Source organism: Lemur catta, chromosome 19 (assembly GCF_020740605.2).
Source record: "Lemur catta isolate mLemCat1 chromosome 19, mLemCat1.pri, whole genome shotgun sequence".
Taxonomy (NCBI): Eukaryota; Metazoa; Chordata; class Mammalia; order Primates; family Lemuridae; genus Lemur; species Lemur catta.
Window position 1 is genome coordinate 4,971,129 of NC_059146.1, and position 19,672 is coordinate 4,990,800.

Here is a 19,672-nt window from a genome sequence, read left to right on the forward strand (position 1 = left end):
AGAAGTGCTCTTGTTTTACACTTTTATAAATCTGTTTAACTGTGTGGCTTAATAGAAGAAAGCTAGGTTCTTCTGTTTGTTTCTGCATTAAATCTATTGTGATATCACAAGTCATGTAAACTCTGGAAAACTTCACTTAAGAAAATGAGCATCAAAAAGGCAAATAACATCTAGTATTTTTATGAAAGTAGCTTTAACCTTGCAGAATCCATAGGAGGGTCTCAGGGACCCCCAGGAATCCCTGGACAAAACTTTGAGAACTGTTGCTTTGGCAGAAGCTTGGCCTATATTGGATGAGTATTATCAGTACCCTTGAGGGAAGTACAATTTGATACCTTTAATTGAAAAGCTATTTTATAAATATAACATTTGTTAAGCTAATTTTAGAGTGCCATGGATTTTTGGTCTTACCCAACAGGTTACGTCATATTAACTGGCCCTATTTGCCAGAAATGTAAGCATTTTCCAGAAGTACTTTTGAAAAAGAATTTCTTAAAGTTTTTGAGAACTGTATTCATTCTCTTATTGTGTTTTTCTGTATTAACAACAACAACAAAAACCAGGCTGGATGTGGTGGCTCATGCCTATAATCCCAGCACTTTGGGAGGCTGAGGTGAGAGGATCACTTGATCTCATGAGTTCGAGACTGGCCAGGATAACGTAGTGAGTCTCCCCCGTCTCTACAAAAAATTAAAAAATTAGCTGGCCATGGTTTTGTGCACCTGTGGTCCAACTACTGGGAGGCTGAGGTGGGAAGATCACCTGAGCCCAGGAGTTCAAGGTTGCAGTGAGCTATGACTGCACCACTGCATTTCAGCCTGGGTGACAGAGTGAGACCCTATCTCTTAAAAACAAGCCTATCAATGTTTTCAATAAACTCAAGATAGGGAATAATGTTAATTATCTATAATAAGTAGTATTTTCTGGCACAATTTAATTTAAATGTAAATTTAACAGAGATTAAAAGCTTCTTTAGGACATTAATTTTTGAATGTGTTTTTCACCCATGGAAGTTCCCCTTATAATAGTTATAATTTTAATACACCATTGACACAGCATTTTGTTTGCACTGCTCTTCCAATCATTTTGTGATTATATGTGAGCTGGTAGAGAGCAACTCTTTTATAAATTCTATATAAAAATATTGATATTTCTACCAAAAATAATTTGTCTAAGATAGACTTTTTTATTTTCTATAGGCTTTGGGTTGCATAAATTAGAGGATTAAGAGGTTGTAGTAAAGATAAAATAGTTTGTCCATTTTATAGTTAATGTAAAATTATCTTTTTTACCTTTTAGATATGAAGTATGCTGGTAATATTTTGCTTGCTTTGTTTCATGACCATCGTACTTTTTAACACTATTTTTTCCTTAAAATTGCTTCCATCCTTTTTTGTACCTTGTTGTAATTAATTGTTTTATTAAAAAATGGTTTTACAGTATTCTGATTTTTGTTAAAAATAAAAAGGTAGGTGGTAGATGATGTTTTTGTGTACATATAATTTTAAAAAATCCTGATATATAGAAAAGCATTTCTGGTAGAAGGTGATACATAAAGATTTTTGTAAACCTGGATTTTTGTACTCATTTTCTTTGTGTAAAACTTACTTCTGAGTTTGATGGCTTTGAAGTAGAAATTGGTGAGACTTAAGAAGGTGATCAGGTTTGTCTATTTCTTACATAATAGTCCTGATAGAATTTGGAATTTGTGAGAAATAGGAAGCATAGCTTACATAATTCTGCCATGTTTTTTTCTTTCATTTGAACTTAATAGAGAAAAGATAGGTGCTTATTGCATGTGTTGGTTTTCTACTGCTACATAACAAATTACTCCAGAATGTCGTGTCTTAAAACAGCATACATTTATTACTGAACAGTTTTTGTGTGTCAGGAATCTGGGTCCTTTCTTTAAGGTCTCTCTCAGATTTCATAGTCATCTCTAAAGTTAGGATTGACTGAGGAAGTATTTGTCTCTAAGCTCACTCACTTCTTTATTACAAGGATTCAATTCCTGGATTTGGCCAATGGGAAACTAAAAATGAAAAACAAAACAAAAAAAAGATCCATTTCTTTCTTGGCTGTTGGACTGAGAGGGTTCCAGTTCCTCACTAGTTGGGGTCCTCTCCAACATGGCTGCTTGCTTCGTCAAAGCATGCAGGCCAACAGGGCAATAGAGAGGCCGCCAGCAAACAGAAATCACTGTCTTTTGTAACCTAGTCATGAAAGTGACATCCTATCATTTTTATTAATAAATCTGTTTTGTGTGGTAGAGATAAGTCCTAACGTCCAGCCCACACTTGAGGCAGGACATAAATGTCAGAGGTGTACAAAGGCATAAATGCCAGGAGGGTAGGGATCATTGAGAGCCAGAACAGTCAGAAGCTGTCTATTTTGCCTTAATTCTACAAAATGATGATGGAATACATTGAGAATGTATCAATCTTTGTTTAGTTTTTTGTGAATTCAGAGCCCGCTGTTAGTTTTGTGGGAATTTTTAGTATAGGTAAATTCTTTTTAATGTGATGTTTAATAGAAATGCTGCCTTCCTGTTTTTTTGTCTCAGTTCCTCCCATCTCCCAAATAGGATTTCAGGTCTCCCTAACCCAACCCCCTTTTATATTTAAGAGTATGCATTACAAACTGGAAAAATTAAATCTTGTTCTCTTTTGAGAATTCCAAATAGTGTAGGCTTGTTACACTGTTTTACTTTAAGTGTCACATGTAGATGATTTTGTTCATTTAATAAAAATTTGGAATGAGATTGATTTCATCTGTATTGAGTTGCTCAGCAGTGAAATTTGGAGAGAAGTTTAGCATCTAATCTAGTGATCCTCATAGTATGGTCCCAGGCCAGCAACACTATCTCTTGGAAAATTTGGGGGAATACAAATTTTCTGGCCCCATTCCTGATCTTCTGAATCAGAAATCTGTGTTTTAACAGACTCTCCAGGTGATTATCTGATGCATGCTCATTTTAATACCACTAATCTATAGAGTCTGTGAGAGCCTGAATATTACTTTTCCAAACGTTGTTGGCCAGTACTAGAAATCTTAGTTTTACTACTGTTATGTACGGCTTTCCAGGAAAATATTTTTTTCTATTCATTTTACAGATAAAGGATAGGAAAGTTACACGATACTTGCCAAGTTCATTGGCTAGGTTAGGCAGTGTGCGTGTTTGCCATGAAGGTGGAGGTGTTGAGTGGGGAAAGGACAGGGCTTTTTGAGACAAATTTTCTCTTCTCTTACACTATTTCTGTTTTGTTAACACAAGTCAGATAGTAAATAGTGATTTTTAAATGAGAATGATGTCAGCCTTACCTGATATCACATATTGGGCTTTATTAATTGCCATTTGAAAATAACATTTGATAATTGTCAAAGAATTGGTTGTATAGTGTTTCATCTGCTTGGTAGGCCTGCTTCAGTGAACATTTACTCATAAAGATTTGCATTGAAATAATATCTTAGGTGAAATAGAGGTCTCACAGAAGGGTCCCTTCCTAGTTCCCATGCCAACTTTCTGATGTGTAGATAGTGATTTGAAAGACATACTATATATATAGCATAGTTTGTCTTTGATTGTGTTAATTCCAGTTGATTGTTTTTTGTCTGTCCTATGATACTACTGTAGTAAAATTTACATTAAAGACAGGCTGTAATTTTAACTACCTTTGTAGCATACTTAATAATTTGGTCATATATCTTTTATCTTTATAGTTTGTTGAAGTTTCATAACTTCACTGTTTTTGAGGACTAAATTTTGAAGGGGCTGACTAGTTTCTTATTTTTTTTTGCATGAATTTACATTTTGGTAAGCTGTAGTAAGCATTAGCTGAAATACATGCTGCTTACATTTTCATTTAGGTAAAGTTATTGGGCTTATAGTATGTAAAGTGGGTGGTTGGTTTTGGTATAGTTCTTTATTTTATATACTTGAGAAAATAATCATGTATTTAAATATGAAAACTGGATCAAATAGTGAAGTTCAATAGTCTTCTAAAAAAATCTGGACTGTTCTAAAGAAAATTAGGCAATAATACATATTAAGAACACTTAATGCTCTGCTTTCCTTAATTTTCCCATTTAGTTTGGAGTCTGGAACTCTGCTAGCTTGTATTGTTTGCTGGATTCTTTTAGCTTAGCAAATTGGGAAGCAGCAAAGTAACCTCAGCGTGGGTAAGAATTGCTATTAACTGTGGGTCAGTGTAGTAGACTTGGAGAGGCCTAATGATTTTTGAAAAATGGCTACTTTACCTATCCTTTTTAGTCTTGTTGGTTTTGTAAGTTTAGAATATCTTTTTATTCTATGTGTGGTTAAATCAGGTGCTTCAGTCTCCATTTTAAGGCCATTTCCTGCCTTAACATTTTTTAAAATAAATCTCTTATTCTGGTAAAACATGTACATCACAACATTAAAAATTATTAGTAGATGTTTTCATTGACAAAACATTTGAAAGCAGTTATGTTTTCATTCTTTTTTGCATGCATTTAGTTAATGAATTAGATTATTTTTTCCTCTTGGACTAATTTTGATGCAGTTTTTAAGATAGGATTTAGTAAACCATTTTGGCTGTGTTGAAGTTACTTACGGTATAAAACTTCTTATGAATGAAGATATTTTAATTTTTTTTCTATTTTCCTACTTAGAAATGTCATTTTTCTTAAACTGAAAGTAGTTACAATTTACTTGCATGCCACATAAATTGCCTTTCATGTATCTCTTAGATTTTAAAATGCCGAATTTAATTTTAGTACTTAATATAAGTACATTTTACATTAGGATTTAAGGGCACATTTGGCCAGTATAAATTGAGGATGTTTGTACATAGTTTATTTCTTAAAGGTTATAGTGTATGCAAATAATGAGTGCAAATCACTCAAATTAGTATTTGTTGACACCTGTAGCAATAAATCATTCACATTTATTTTAATGTGCCCTGGGGGTGTATATTGTGAATTGACTCTACCCCCCTTTCTCCTACTACAGATGTAAGGAAATATTTATTAACTTTTCCTCACTTCTGCCAACAATAGTAAAACAATCTGAATCAACACTTGAATGTCCCACAATATACTGAGCTTTACAAAAGGGCATAACATGCATCATCTTCTTGAGTTATTCTACACTTACCTGCAGTGTTACAGAAAGAGCTCATGGATCAGTTTCCCTATTAAAATGTTAAAATAACAAGATCAGACATTGATTTTCAAATTTAGTTAGCGCTAATTTCATGGAGTTTGATGTTTGTGTATGCACGTGTGTGCCTTTTAACTGACGTGTAACTTCATTTGTGATTACAACTAGTGGGGGAAATAGTTGTTATCAAGTTGTGAGACTGGGTTTTCATCAGGGAAGTTGGATGTTACACTTGAATTGTTGGTCCTCTGCAAGAAAACAGAATGCTTCTCTTGAGTGAATAAGCCAGGATAATGAGGCGTGAGGGGTTTTATTTCAAAGTGTGTTTTGGTGATGGCATAAATACATAACAGGTTCTGAAATCCAATTACTATATTAAATTTCATCACTTGTTTTTTAGGTATTCCAATAACTGTACCACCTCCAGGTAAAACTTTTTTCATGTTTTCTCCATCATTGTTACTAAACATGAAATTTCAAGCTTATAGTTACAGGAGGGACAGTGTTGATGGCGGTTAGAATATGGAATTAGGCTATGGGGATTTCAAGGTCCTATTTTCAGCTCTGCCTTTGCTTCATTCCAGTTTTCATTAAGATATTTAGTTTTCTTATACCTGTCTTACCCATTTCTGTAGAAATAGAGATTCTGAGAAAATTCTCACCTTATCAATTTGTGAAGAAAACAGTATAGGATATAAAATAAAATTTTTGTTAAAAAATGTCTTTTCAGACCAATTAATTTTTAATATAAAGTGATGATAAGAAAGAGAAGGCTAATTTATCTTGACTTTATTATGGTTTATGATTTTTTTTACACCCTGCTGGCATAGTTCAGCATCATGAGAAAATATCTTCTGAGCCACACAACAATTACATGGATTGACAGTTAGTCAGGGGTTGTTCTTAGAGTGGTGATTCAGTGTTCATTATTGTAATGGCATGATCAGTAGAAGTTTATATGTGGCGTAGTGTTGAGTTTTTACATTTTTGTCAGTTACTTGTTTTTATAGTGTAATAGCAAACCTGATAGCAAGTGTGTTACAGAGTTTAGTGTTAAAAGCCAAGGAGTATAGAGAGAATGAGAGGTGATTATCCTTGGAAGGGTGGGTCTAAATTCAGAATGACCTTGATAAACAAATAGTGAAGTTAGAGTAGGCTAGTATACATATTTAGATGTGGGATAGAGAGTCATTGATTGTGAAATGTGGCTGAAAAAGACTTAGGAAAAGTCAAAGAAATTATTGGTGTGTCTTTTTAGTTTAAAAGGCAATGTGGTTGTGAGGCTGTATAAAATAGGATTGTGGACTCTAGCACTAATATGGTAATTGCTAAACTTTGTCCTTTTAGGATGTTTAATAGAGGAGTTAGATCCTAAAAACTGGATACAGTGAAGAGCAGGGTAAACTTGAAATAGTTTTAAGCAGGGCTAAAAATCAATTTAAATGGACCTTTGAGAAGGGTTCAGAGAACTGAAATTCATTTTTCTTTGGAATACTAAACAGGTGGCTTAATGGAAGTGTTTTCAAATAACTAGAAGATAATAGAGAATGTGAGAGTGGAATACTTATTGTCCTCATTCAGGACAGTGTGTGAACTGTACTGTGAGAGATTAAATTATATAATTTAATACATTTCTGGTAGTGAGGGCTGTGAAAATTTGGAAGGCATTAGTATCATAAGGAATTGTATCATAAGTTGTGGAATCTTCAGGTCTTTTGTTGGGATGCTTTATTGCCTGTATGAATTCGAAAGTGTAGAGTAGATTAACTGTTAAGCTCCCTTTTAGCCATATTCTGTGGAATTTCATTTAAGTATTATGAATTATTGAGAATGCAGAACTCATGATATAAAGGTACAAATTATTTTCCTTTGAAACTAATCCAAAAACTACATTATGTGCCTTTCTTTATAAAATAGTTCATTAGGGTTGTGCTATTTAAAATATATTTTATGGTGGATATTCTCAGCCTTGAGCATTCATATATTTACTGGTAAGATTTTATTTATAAATTACACATTTTAAGGAAATTTCTATACATCTAAAACTCTCAAAATATTTTTTGAAAGGTAAATGCTATTTTATTTGCTTTTCTTCTAAAATACTTCAAATATAATATATCTGGTGGCAATACTACTACTGTTTTATGTATGGAAAAGGTAAGGCATTGAGATTAACTTTCTCATACTCACAAAATGGGCTGTGTGTGGTGCTGAAAATAAGACCGGGTGTCCTGACTCTTCAGTTTGTGCTGTGTATTAGACCAGACTGTTTAAAGTTTTATTGCTCCAAAAATCTGTTTATAAGTTTGAGCTCCATTTTTTCTGTTCATTATAACATAGAGAAACACATTCACATCCCCACAGAAATTTAGTGATACGCAGCAACTTTGTTTCACTCTTGACATTAAGTGTACATTCTGTTAACTCTCTTTATCTCATGATTGAATGTTTCAGGTTTTCCTCCTCCACCAGGCGCTCCACCTCCATCTCTTATACCAACAATAGAAAGGTAAATCAGTAGAGATACTGTAAATTTTTGATCATTGGTAGCCTTTTGGCAGAAGAGTCCCATACACATCTTGGTAATGTTTTCAAAGATTTAATTTTATAAACAATAGCACCTGCCTTTTAATTGATAAAGTTAGGTCTATGTTAGTTGCTTTTATATAAGCTGTTGGACCTATAGTCTGATAACAAAACAGAGCCAAGAAAACTAAATCATAATATTTTTAAATAGTATCTTGTTTTGTTTTATGACACACTGATTAAAAAAACCCCTAGACTGTTAAAAACTTGGCTATAGTCAGTTTTGTGGAAAATACAAACAAATTACTGGAAATCAAGAATAATGCCCATCTCTTTGGGGATTAGGGAAGAACTACTATTACCGGACCATAGTAAAGAAAAGCTCTCTTATTCCTTGAAAACCTGCTGCATTGCAGCTTCCACAGAGAAGGATTGGGGGCTACATGGCAGGAGCCCTATTTTTCATGCCCTGTGTTTATGGTTTGTGGTAGCTAGAATGCTGTGCTGAAGGATATTTCCCTCAGGGGTGGCAGTACGGTGTTTAACAGCGTAGGCTTTGGAATCACACAGTATTGCTAGACAAGGTTCATAAACCTTTTGAAACTCAGTTTCCTTTTTTACCAAAGGGTTTGATAGAGCTAAGAAGATTTAAAAAGCTAGCGAATATAAAGCATCAGCAAAATTCTTGGCAGATAGAAATCACTGATAAGAGTTATTGTTAAGTCCCTGCCTGTTAACCACATATTTGTTTTCTCAATCAAAGATCTTAAAAAGTATTATTTGTTGATACTGTCAGTGGGGCTGAACTATTGATTTATAACTGTTAAAACAATTTTTAAGACTGAATTTTAAATCTCAAATATTTTATTAGCTTAAATGTTTCTGTTATTTCACTTGTGAGTCAAGCTGAATCGATTGGTTTATTTGTGTTAAATAACACTATCAAGTTCTATTTTTTGTGTAAAATTAGGTGTTAGATTTAATGTTTTTTGAAGTTTAAAAGCTATGTTTTAGTATTAAAAAATAAAACTACAGAATCATCAATCTTGGTGGTTGAATAAAAGTTACAATTTTATTGTATTTCCATTTGTACCTAACTATTAAAATTCAGAACTTATTTGCAGCAAACATAAAAATGCATTTTTTCCTTCAACAGTGGACACTCCTCTGGTTATGATAGTCGTTCTGCACGTGCATTTCCATATAGCAATGGTAAGTATTATTATTAGTTGCTTAGATTCAGTTTGAGTCAGCAAAGTACTTAAATATTGTTAAAGCAATAAAAACATGCTTTCATGGTTGAAAATAACATCTTACAGAGCAATTTAAAAATATTAACTAAAGCAATAATTTTCAAGTATTTATCAATTGTACTTTTAAAAATTAATAAGTGATGACACAACAAGGATATTTATACCTTGCCTTTTTCTAAAAGGACTTGTCATCAATTTGTCTTTTGAGTTCACTCTTGACAACTGTATTCCAAGGGCTTCTGATACCACTTAGATCGCTTGATCATTCATTCATCTATTTTTAAAATGATTTGCGTTGTACTAAGTTTTAAGGGTACACTAAACCGTATATGGTGTTTGCCCTCATCAGGAAATAGCCAGGTGACAGGAGAAGAGGGTGTCATGGGAGTACGGAGGAGGGGCCTTCTCCTCCAGAGGGGTGGAGCAGATGATTTGATTTCCAAGCTCTTCAAAGACATGGGGTGAGCGAGGACACGGAAGGCTTTGCGAACTGAAAGAAGTGTGGTGTGGCTGGAGTGTGGAGAGTATCTGGTCCAGCAGGGCATTGTAGCCATGTTATGGAGTGTGGACTTTATTCAGAGGGCTGTGAGGAGCCAGTGATTTTTATGTGAAATTGCTACTTTTACATTTGAAAAATTTCCATTCTGGCTACTTACTGTGAGGAAATTGTGGATTTGTAGGGTGAGCAGAAAGGTGAGAGGTGACAGAGATGCCTTCTTGGATTGGGAGAACAATAGAGGAGTGAAAAAACATTTTGTCTCTACTCTTCACAGTTCTTAGTTAGGATGGACCCCTATAACAAAAGGCAGAGTAACAAGAGAAAAATAAGCTTGTTAACATGTATACTTCGTCAGTGTAGGGAATACCTGGGAGGTGGCTTAGAAATCTGGTGTATGTAGCATCTCCAACAGAGAATAGCAAATATTTAGATAAGTGACAAGGCAAAAGAAAAAGGACTTTGAATCTCTAGGGGTGGCCAATCTTGGAAGAGATATATGTGTGTGTGTGTGTGTGTGTGTGCGCGCATTTTCATTGTTGAGATAATTGAGCTATTTCAGCTTAACTCCCTACCCTTTTTAGTAAGTCTTTTTGAATTGACTAAGCTTTTGGTTGATTTTCTTTTTAATTTTATTTTTCCATATATTGTTTTGAAAGTATAAATTTTATTTTTATTTAGTACTCTTCAAATTTGTTATTCATACTTAACAACATATAAATAAAATTTAAACCCCCTTCTCCATCAATAGAGACCTTACAACATTAATCCTCTCCTAACTTATATCCTATTGTGGTTTAATTTTATTTTTGAAAAAACCTCTACTGTTGGATAATATATTTTGTTTGAATTTGCACATGTAATTATTTATTTGTTCAGCCATTCTCGTCAGAGATCTTCTTTCTAGGGTAAATTTTCTTTTTCTCTGTCTCTGATAGAAGTACTTTTGATAAAGTCTATTGGTTGTAAGTTTTGCTCATTTTTCCTGAATGCCATTGCTTTATTCCTAAAACGTGGTCTTGTTAAGTACATCTATCTAGGTTGATAGTTATTTTCTCTCAACACTTGGAGATGTCCCAGTGTATTCTGGTTCCCATTTTTAATATTGGCAAGTTTGTATTCAGTCTAATTTTTGTTCCTGTTTACCTTGCATAATGAAGAGTCTTCCTTATATGTTAAGTCTTTTAAGATTTGTTCCGGATCTTCCCCCAGTACTGTGGATATTCACAATATGATATTTCTCTTTCCTACTTATAAAATAAATTTCTGTTAAGATCTAATACATTTTGGGGGGAGGTTTTGTCTTTTTTTTTTAAGTACCATAACCTTTTGTTTTTAATTATTATGTCTTTTTCTTTAGTTGCCTTTCCCCATCTTCCTGGTTCTGCTCCTTCATGGCCTAGTCTTGTGGACACCAGCAAGCAGTGGGACTACTATGCAAGAAGAGAGAAAGATCGAGATAGAGAAAGAGACAGAGACAGAGAACGAGATCGCGATCGGGACAGAGAAAGAGAACGCACCAGAGAGAGGGAGAGGGAGCGTGATCACAGTCCTACGCCAAGTGTTTTTAACAGGTTTGTTGGGTGTGCAGGAGTTTGTACACATGTAGTTTGTACACATATACACTTTCGAATTTATATTTGATGTGAGGAAGTGAATTCCAGTTCACTTGGAAAAGAGATGCTTGAAGAGTATTAACGAAATCCACTTGAAAATCATTAAAGATGAGAGGCATCCTATAAAGCAGCAGTCTTCACATTTGTTCACCTATGCCTTAAAAAAATTTTTGTACTCATTTTATTTTTGCCATCTAAAGTTTTTTTAATCTTAAGTTTAAGTAGTTGACCAGTGACATAATTTCCAGTGTATTATAAATATTAATATTTTAAAATAAAATGTCATTTATTTAAATATACCCAATGGAGTAAAAACAGTGATTTGTCAAACACCATCATCCATTTTTTAAAAAATACATAAATAGGCTATCTGTAACAGTTGAAAAATTTTCATTTCTTTCTGTGCTCCAATTCTTCTGTACTACTTCCCTTAAAGAATTGTATTCTAATGTAGAAGTTTGGAAATCTTTTTTTTCTTTTTTTTTTTTTTTTAGAAGAAGGAAAGAGACGTTTACTAATATTTTGCTGGCAAAATCAAGTTTTGAAATCTTAAAAAATTTTTAAATTTTTCTTTGTGGGCTTCATCTTCAGCATTTTCTTGGCCTTTCTTATAAGGAGTTATCCATTTGTAAACTGCTGATTTTGGAGGAAGCATTGTTTCCATAGACTTTCTGTAAGCTTCATCATAAACTTTATTTGTTCTTGCTTCAATTTTCGCAGAATTTATGTTGCTCTGATAGGGGCTCTTTTCAAACTGCTTTGTTATCCTTCTTAGTGCCTCAAACTAGATCCTTGTTTAGACATGTCTACCACGTTTGTACAAGTTTATTTTGGTACAAAAATTTTTGAAATCCATGCTTAGTTTTTTTATAATATGCATTTTCATGAATTTTTTGAAGACCCCTCATATTGTCAAGCTATGACAGGTTGGCGTCTTAAAACTGTACCAAAAAAGAATGCACAAGAAGGAACTGAAAAAGATTAATCCTTTTTCCTTCCTTTAGCTCCTCATATGACTTATACATTGTAATAACTTAATAAAAATTTACTGACTAAATAAGTAAACAGCAGCACGATAAGGGTGTATGGGTGTGCTTGCATAGTGCAACATGTGCTGTTGACTTTAGCCACTTTAAAGGCACGATTAACTTCAAGGGCATGACTTTCCAGAAAGTTGAATTGTTTCTAATATAGTGAAAATGAATATATTTGAGACAGCACTGCTATCTCTAGAAAGAAGAGTAAAATAAATCGCTGTGCCTGGAACTTGTAAGTTTTCTTTGCTTTAATACATTGTTTATAGGAGGTTCGAGACTAAATTCTCTGATTGTTCTATTTGAAATACATGTACAGATGTTACTGAAATTTTATTGAAAACTTAAAAGCATTGATGGTTAAACCATGTCTGATTTTCAGGTTGCTGAGCTGTAGGGTGTTAGGAGTCAGTGTTTACCTAAATTTGACTAAATGTTGCAGGCCAGAGAGACAAAGGGTGGTGCAATTTTGTGTTGTTCTGAATTATCTTGAAGTATAAGTAAAGGCCAGTTGCTTCTGAAGACTGACATTTTAGCAATATAGCAAGTAGTATGTGTTGTGTTACAAATTACAGGGCCATTGTTTTGAAAATTACAGACCAGCTTCAGCATCTGTTTTTTAAGCAGCTTAATTGTGAACCAGAAAGAAGGCTGGTCATTCTCGGATGTTTGAAATGAGCTCTAATGATTTCCAGGCCCAGAAAAACCTTTGTGCAATAGGCACTTATCAGAAAAGGGGCCGGGTCTTTATATTTTTGTGTAGGCTTAAATCTTCCACCATCTGTTGTAAGGTTCTCATCGTATGGCTGCCTTCGGAATCTAAAGGCCCCAAAGCTAACAAGAGTTGGTTTTAGGGTAAGAGGGAAAAGAGAGGGTTACAAATTATGAGATAATTGGCCTGAGTTATTTTTATGTAAATCTATTTGGAGTCATTACAAAGAGAATCTTACTTTTTGAGAGGAGTTAACGATAATGATCTTCTATGTCAGTCCAGTCTCTGTGTACTTTGTAGGGTTAGTGTAGAGATTGCTTTGATGGCAGTTTTTCAGGTTTATACCTATTGGATGAGTGTATTCTTTCTCTAATTGATACACCAAAGGTTTAAGAACCTTTCTGTTTTCTACCTTGGAGCCATTTATTTTTAGAATCTTAACTGTGTGTCTAAGGTTTTCCACATTATGTAAGAATATTGGTTAGAAATCTCAGCACTTTGGGAGGCCAAAGCAGGAGGATCACTTGAGCCCAGGAGTTCTAGACTAGCGTGGGCAACATAGCAAGACCCATCTCTACAAAAAATACACAAATAATAGGAGAGATCTTGATTTACTAACATTAGCTGGCATGCACCTGTGATCTTAGCTACGCAGGCGGCAGAGGTGAGAGGATCACTTGAGCCCAGGAGTTTGAGGCCGCAGTGAGCTACGCTTGGACTTAGTGCATTCCAGCCTGCGTGCTAAAGCAAGATCCTGTCTCTAAAAAGAAATCTGAGACATAAAAAATGTACCTTTAATTCTAAAAGTAGCCAAAAAAAAAAAAAAATGAAGCTGCTGATTAAAATCAGTTGCAGATCCTACTTTTTCAAGAAACCAAAGCATTGTTATAGGGTAATCTGAGATTTTATATAACTATGAAAACACAGAACAAAATTGGTCATTTCACATGATGTGTAATTATTATATATTTTGTATTCACAGAGCTGGTACTAATTTGGGAACAAGCATTGTTTTCCTTTCAATTCAACAAATATTTTCCCCCCACCTATTCTGTACAAGATGCTAACATGGGGCCTGGGTTTGGACTTCAGATCACATCTCCTGGTACATTGACCGTCCCATTGTTGAGAAAACTCGTTTGTATCTTACTTTCAGTGATGAAGAGCGATACAGATACAGGGAATATGCAGAACGAGGCTATGAGCGTCACCGAGCAAGTCGGGAGAAGGAAGAGCGGCATAGAGAAAGGCGCCACAGAGAGAAGGAGGAAACCAGACACAAGTCGTCTCGAAGGTTTGCTCTTTAATAAAATAATCAGTTTAAAGCTGCGAGAGAAATTTATTTAACCTCAGGAAGTAAAAGCAAACATTTCCAAATAACCAGTAGGACATGTGTGTTCCTAATCAGAAGGTTCAGAGTAACTATTGAAATAGGTGCTTCCTCATGAGACTTCAACAAAGATTTTTAAATCTAATAAGACTATGTTTAATATCCCGAAACAAAAAGTGGCATAGAATATCACATTTTGACTTCTTATCTCTTTGGGAGAGGGGAAATTTTGGCCTATGAATCAGTCTTTAATAGTAAATATTATTAAAGCACTGTTTGGTCTAATTAAAGAAAATTTAGGGCCTTGTAGTCTCAGAAAAGTTAGCATTAAATTTTAATGCTATTTGCTGAAAATCAACCCTGTAAAATATTTCCTGTTCTGATGTAGCACTTCAGTTTCTAATTTGTAAGCAGTCTTTCAGAATAAAATATATAGGCACTGGGAATCTGGGATAATATCAGTGAAGATGACCCTATATGTAAACATAATCTCTGTATAGAAGTCCCGTAACTGATTACTCCCCAAAATGTGTGTGAGAAAAAGCATGGGTTAGGTTATTTTAAACCCAGAGTTATATTAAGAATTTACTTAGAGTAGGGTTGATTTGTCACTAATTATGTACTTAAAACAGAACGCACCTTTCCTTTTTTTCAGTAATAGTAGACGTCGCCATGAAAGTGAAGAAGGAGACAGTCACAGAAGACACAAGCACAAAAAGTCTAAAAGGAGCAAAGAAGGAAAAGAAGCTGGCAGTGAGCCTGCCCCCGAGCAGGAGAGCACCGAAGCCACACCTGCAGAATAGGCACGGTTGGCCGTTTTCTGTATACTATAAATCTTGTTATTTTTCTGGATGATGTTTAAGAAATTTACCTTTAATCTTGTTCTGTTAGTATGAAAAGTTAACTTTTTTTCAAAATAAAAAAGTAAATTTTTCATGTTAAGTTAAAAATCTTTGTCTTGTAATATTTAAAAAATAAAAATACAGCAATGACTTTATATCCAAGAAAGTAATGTGAGTGAGTCACTTAGGGAACTTGAAGAGCTCTGGTTAGCTATGTATATACACAGTATCTGATAAAGGTCACAGCTTCACTGCGGCTAGTTTTCTTGTTAGCCAGTCTCACGAGAGGTTGCTCTACAGCAGAAGGCATCGAAGGGCCGGGCCCCTCTGAGTCTTGAGATTAAAACTAGTATTTATCATTACTGCTGTGGAACTCTTGCTTAGCAAAGTAAAGGACTTACTGATGTACATTTTTGATATCATAACTTTTTGACAGCAGGTTTTCAGTGTTCTAAATTGGGTACTTTTATATCCAAATTAATAAAATCTATAAGGCATTTGGGTGGCCGCTGTGAAATAACTTGCCCTTAGGGTAGTTTCTAGCGGGCAGGTGGTTCCAACACTCATAGTGTGATACAAATTTGCATCGCTCGTGGCCGTCTCTATGAGCCAGGGTCAAGTCGGTTTGGCCTTTCTTGCTGCATTTTCCAGGGCTCAGGGGTAGGGCAGCACATCGAGTTTTTATACAGTTACTGTTGTGAAAAAGAAAAAGATGTAGATTAGTCATTTCTCACTAAGAAAACACAAGTTTATAATTCTCTGAGCATTTTTAGGGATAACCCTAGGAGGTATTTGTCAGTGATGGTAACGAATAACATAGTATTTGGAAGAATTACTTATTAGGATCTTTTAAATGGTGGTGATAATAGTAAATACAATATCACATACTGAAAGACAACTGTAATTTTTGAAAAATATTTATTTCTCGTTTGATGAAAGGAATGTTTCTCAGCAATGCATTTTTAAAACCCTTTTGGCTTTAAATTAAAAATTCACCCTTTGCAGACCTCAGCACATGCCAAATGTTTAATTTAAATCAATTTGGATTTGGGGGGCATACGAATCATTTTAGCTGTCAAAGGGCTTTTTATCAAATAGGAAATTATAAAGTTAAAGTTGTGGAGTAATGAGAAATCCTCCACACTAAATAAAACCTATTAGCTTTTATTTTTTCAGAACCATTTTCTGAGGTCTGACTGGCTTTCATCAGATCATACTTTTCCTGACATTTTTACAATGTATTCTTTAAATATAAAAATTGACAAGATAAATAGATTGTTTTCAACTTAAGCCTATTTGTGATTTTTCTGTATTTTTCTGACCCATCATTGATTCTATAAAAAAGTGCCAGGCCAAGAAACAATAGTGAGAGTTATTCTTCCTCTAAGTTCTTTCAGCATCCTTGCCAAGCTAGCATGGATCATTCCCGAGGTACTTCTCCCGTTGACAGCCAGAAGAATATCACCACATCTAACAAAACAAAAGAAGATGATTGATATTTTAATCCACAGCTAAAATCAATGCAAGTTTATTTTGGTGACATCAGTTTTTGCTACATCCGGCCATTTAAATTACATGACTTCTAATTTAGATATTTCCTCTACTCAGAATCTCCAAACTCACTATATCCATTCAGCTTGTGTTAGAAGGGATGCTAAAAGTATAGGAAGTTTGTACTGTGAAACCAAGAGTGCGTAACTGTTTGGGATTTCTTAGAAACTGACAAAAGTATGATAGATACATGCCTAATCTCAAATGGGGCCAAGGTTTTGTAAGGTAAAATATCTGAATATCAATTTTTTGTTAAGTAGTCATTATTACCTAATTCTTCCATCATTGTATGCTGGTGTTCCTTCCACAATGGATTTGATAAAAAAAGGTTTGTTCCCATTGTATTCTTCATAACCTCCTACAATGCAGAAGCCCAGACTTCCAGCTGTGTTTCTTCGTAATACAACATCTTTACAGTTACACAAGTACCTGAAATAGAATGTAATCAGTGTCTATGCACAGTTTAATTATTAGTGAATAATTATTGTGATTCATCTCCCATTCCTTTTAGTGGCTTTTTTTTTTTTTTTAAGGTTAAGTAGCACTGGATGTAGGTCCCAATTCACAATCGTATCATACCTTGGAGGCCTTTGTGCTATTAGCTGACTTTTTGTAATCAAATCTGTTTCCCATAGCCGAAAACCCTTTAAAAAATCTACTGGGAAAGATAATTTTGGCTTAAAGACAACTTAATACTTTTTTGTATGAGGAAGACAGTTGGATACGCATAAATCCTTACTGATGAACCAAATTCAAACATACTTATGGATATCATATTTTACTTATAGACAAATAATTTTAATGAAGGCAAAAATCCTTTGAATAAATGATCTCAATGAAAAAAACTTAAATCTAACCCTAATTTGTGGGAGTTTTATTGACCTTTGAAAAATAGTTTATACCCTAAGGTCTACGTTTTGATAGGTTATAGAGAAGCATGCAGGCATATAGTGAATGGAAACTGAGGTACATTTAAAGCTTACACTTCATATAGGAGGAAGTTATAAAAGGAATGGGAGAAGGAAAGACCACAGTTCTGTAAATGAGTAGAATCCTCAACTAAAGTCGAAAATGAGATTGAAGAAATTCTTTTATTTAGTGGCCAGTGGATCAGTGTTCGTGAACAGGTACAGGTAACAGTTACCACAGGTGTGTCGGGAGCCGATTTTACCCCGTGACCACCATGTGTGTCGCTGTGGGCCAGAGGCTAGTCTGAAAGGAAATGAGCATTCTCGTGTTGGTGAAAATCAAGATATGGTTGTTTTGTTTATAAACTGTACCTTAAAATATTCTTTAACTGCTTTTTTAAAAACCAGTAAAAAGTCTCTTGTAAAATGTTAAGTGACGAAGTTGGCCATTACATTTGTTACTGACCTTGCTAATCGATGTAACTTTTTTCATGATGTTGCTGACTCTCACTTGAAATAAAACAAACTTTAAGGTTCCTTTGGCGCATACCTTTAAAATGCAGTGCTAAAATTCAGCTCTACCCAGTTTTGTATCTGTTGGCATACATATACATCATTTATAACATTGTTTCTTTCACTGAAATGATAGCTGAAAAGTATCAATTTCATTAGATGAAAAAAAAAGTTTTATTGTAAAAAAAAATATTTATCTGCTGTATTTCACAGTAAATCTTGATTCCAAGTAGTAAATTCATCTGCTAGGAGGTGTGCTGTATCGGATACCACATTTTACATAATGGTTCACTGACTGCTCATGTACAAAATAGGTAATTGGCTTTTCCCCCAAACACCAAAGCATTAGGTTACCTCCAGGAGGCTGTGTGCCCCATCTTTTGGAGACAGTAGGTAAAGAATTAGATGATGCATATCCAAGGTCATGACCAAGTATCTGTCTTCACATTTCCTAGTTGTGAGTCTTTCACATATATTAATATAAATGAGTACATAGAACAATACTTGAAACGGTGTTTCTCATTCTTTTGACCATTGTGTTTTTTTCATTATCTCAGACCTTAAATTGACTCTTACTGGGTATTTTATTTCACATGGGCAAGCTGTGAACATATCTAAAACTTGACATGTTCCAGCATAACATTTTTCAACCTAATATTAAGTCACAAGTATGTCTATTTTCCTAGCCTCTATGATACGGGAGAGGTATCTGCTTGGATTATCTTCCAGATGTTTATTGAGTGTATGTACACCATGCACTAGGCACGTAGATACATTGGTGAACAAAACAACCACCCCTGCCCTCCTGCAGCATCCATTCAAGTAGCTATGTCACCAGTTTTATTTCATGTATGTTTTCCTTTAGTTGTGTTGAGTAACTTGATTATAGCATTGAGAACTCAAGGTGTTAAACCCTTTCAAAGTCAGACCTTGGCTAGTTGGGACCGATGGACTTTTTTTTTCTTAAGTTGAATTATTTCACTCCCCACTGGGAAATGTGGCAACTGTTTTTGATAAGTGACCTTTGAGATATTAAAGTGACTTTAAACTCTGAATGTAAATGTGAGCTTTTTTCCTATTCTGAACTCATTCTGTAAATTTAGGCCTAATCAAAGATGGTCTGGCATGGCATAAGGAATAGCGGGAGTTTGGTCCTTTTTCCCTGTAAGAAAATTATGGGTACCTTAAGAATGGTGAAGCCTTGAGCTGTCAAGAAGCTAAAGTTTTTCTAAACTTTCCATATATCCCCTTACATGCCAGTTTCAGTAAACATTCAAGAACACTGCCTGACCTTGAGCTAGCTCTGGGGAATACTAAGAAAACGAAGGCATAGCCTATTTCTCAAGAAAAACACGGTTTAGCATTAGAAAATAAAATGAGGGCATCAACCAAAGCCAGTCATGAGATCCTATTTTTTCTTGATTTGAATTCTTTAAAACTTCTCATTGCTATTATAAATGGTGTTAGAATAGCAGAGGTTGGAAAGACAGTGGATGTGTAGGATGTTTTGAACTCGTCATGAAATTGAATCTATAACCAGTATTCATCCTTATACAAATGTCCCCTTATTATTTTGCTAAGTCCTGTGTTCAGAAAGGCTTAACTTCTTGGCCCCGATTTACACGTAACCATTACCCAGTAACTTAAATAGATTCCAGCAAGTCATTTAGAGCTTCCTACTGTGACTAACTTAGCATTCGCTCCAGCTTCTGCATCAGATGCCGCTCAGTCGGTGGTGAAGGACACCTTTT

At 34.6% G+C, this 19,672-nt stretch overlaps 2 protein-coding genes across 19 annotated transcripts in view; one reads left to right on the plus strand and one right to left on the minus strand.

Annotated features, from left to right (window-relative positions):
- The window catches only part of FIP1L1 (factor interacting with PAPOLA and CPSF1), a 58,556-nt gene extending 43,499 nt beyond the window's left edge, over positions 1-15,057 (plus strand). For 9 of the 17 annotated variants that reach the window (XM_045533020.1, XM_045533027.1, XM_045533024.1 and 6 more), the window contains 5 exons: positions 7,595-7,649; positions 8,823-8,878; positions 10,776-10,989; positions 13,934-14,071; positions 14,763-15,057. In XM_045533020.1, the coding sequence (XP_045388976.1) occupies positions 7,595-7,649; positions 8,823-8,878; positions 10,776-10,989; positions 13,934-14,071; positions 14,763-14,910 (611 nt within the window). In that variant the 3' untranslated portion in view covers positions 14,911-15,057. Of the gene's footprint in view, positions 1-5,540; positions 5,568-7,594; positions 7,650-8,822; positions 8,879-10,775; positions 10,990-13,933; positions 14,072-14,762 lie in introns of all 17 variants that reach the window. The other 8 variants (XM_045533019.1, XM_045533025.1, XM_045533022.1 and 5 more) reach the window with 1 other exon arrangement.
- Positions 15,058-15,681: 624 nt separating this feature from the next.
- Positions 15,682-19,672, minus strand: part of LNX1 (ligand of numb-protein X 1) — a 150,262-nt gene continuing 146,271 nt past the window's right edge. Inside the window, exons 11-12 of one of the 2 annotated variants that reach the window (XM_045533017.1) lie at positions 16,771-16,929; positions 15,682-16,419 (exon numbers count right to left, since the gene is read on the minus strand). In XM_045533017.1, coding sequence (XP_045388973.1) covers positions 16,284-16,419; positions 16,771-16,929 — 295 coding nt within the window. In that variant the 3' untranslated portion in view covers positions 15,682-16,283. Of the gene's footprint in view, positions 16,420-16,770; positions 17,959-19,672 lie in introns of those variants that run through there. The other variant, XM_045533018.1, reaches the window with a different exon arrangement.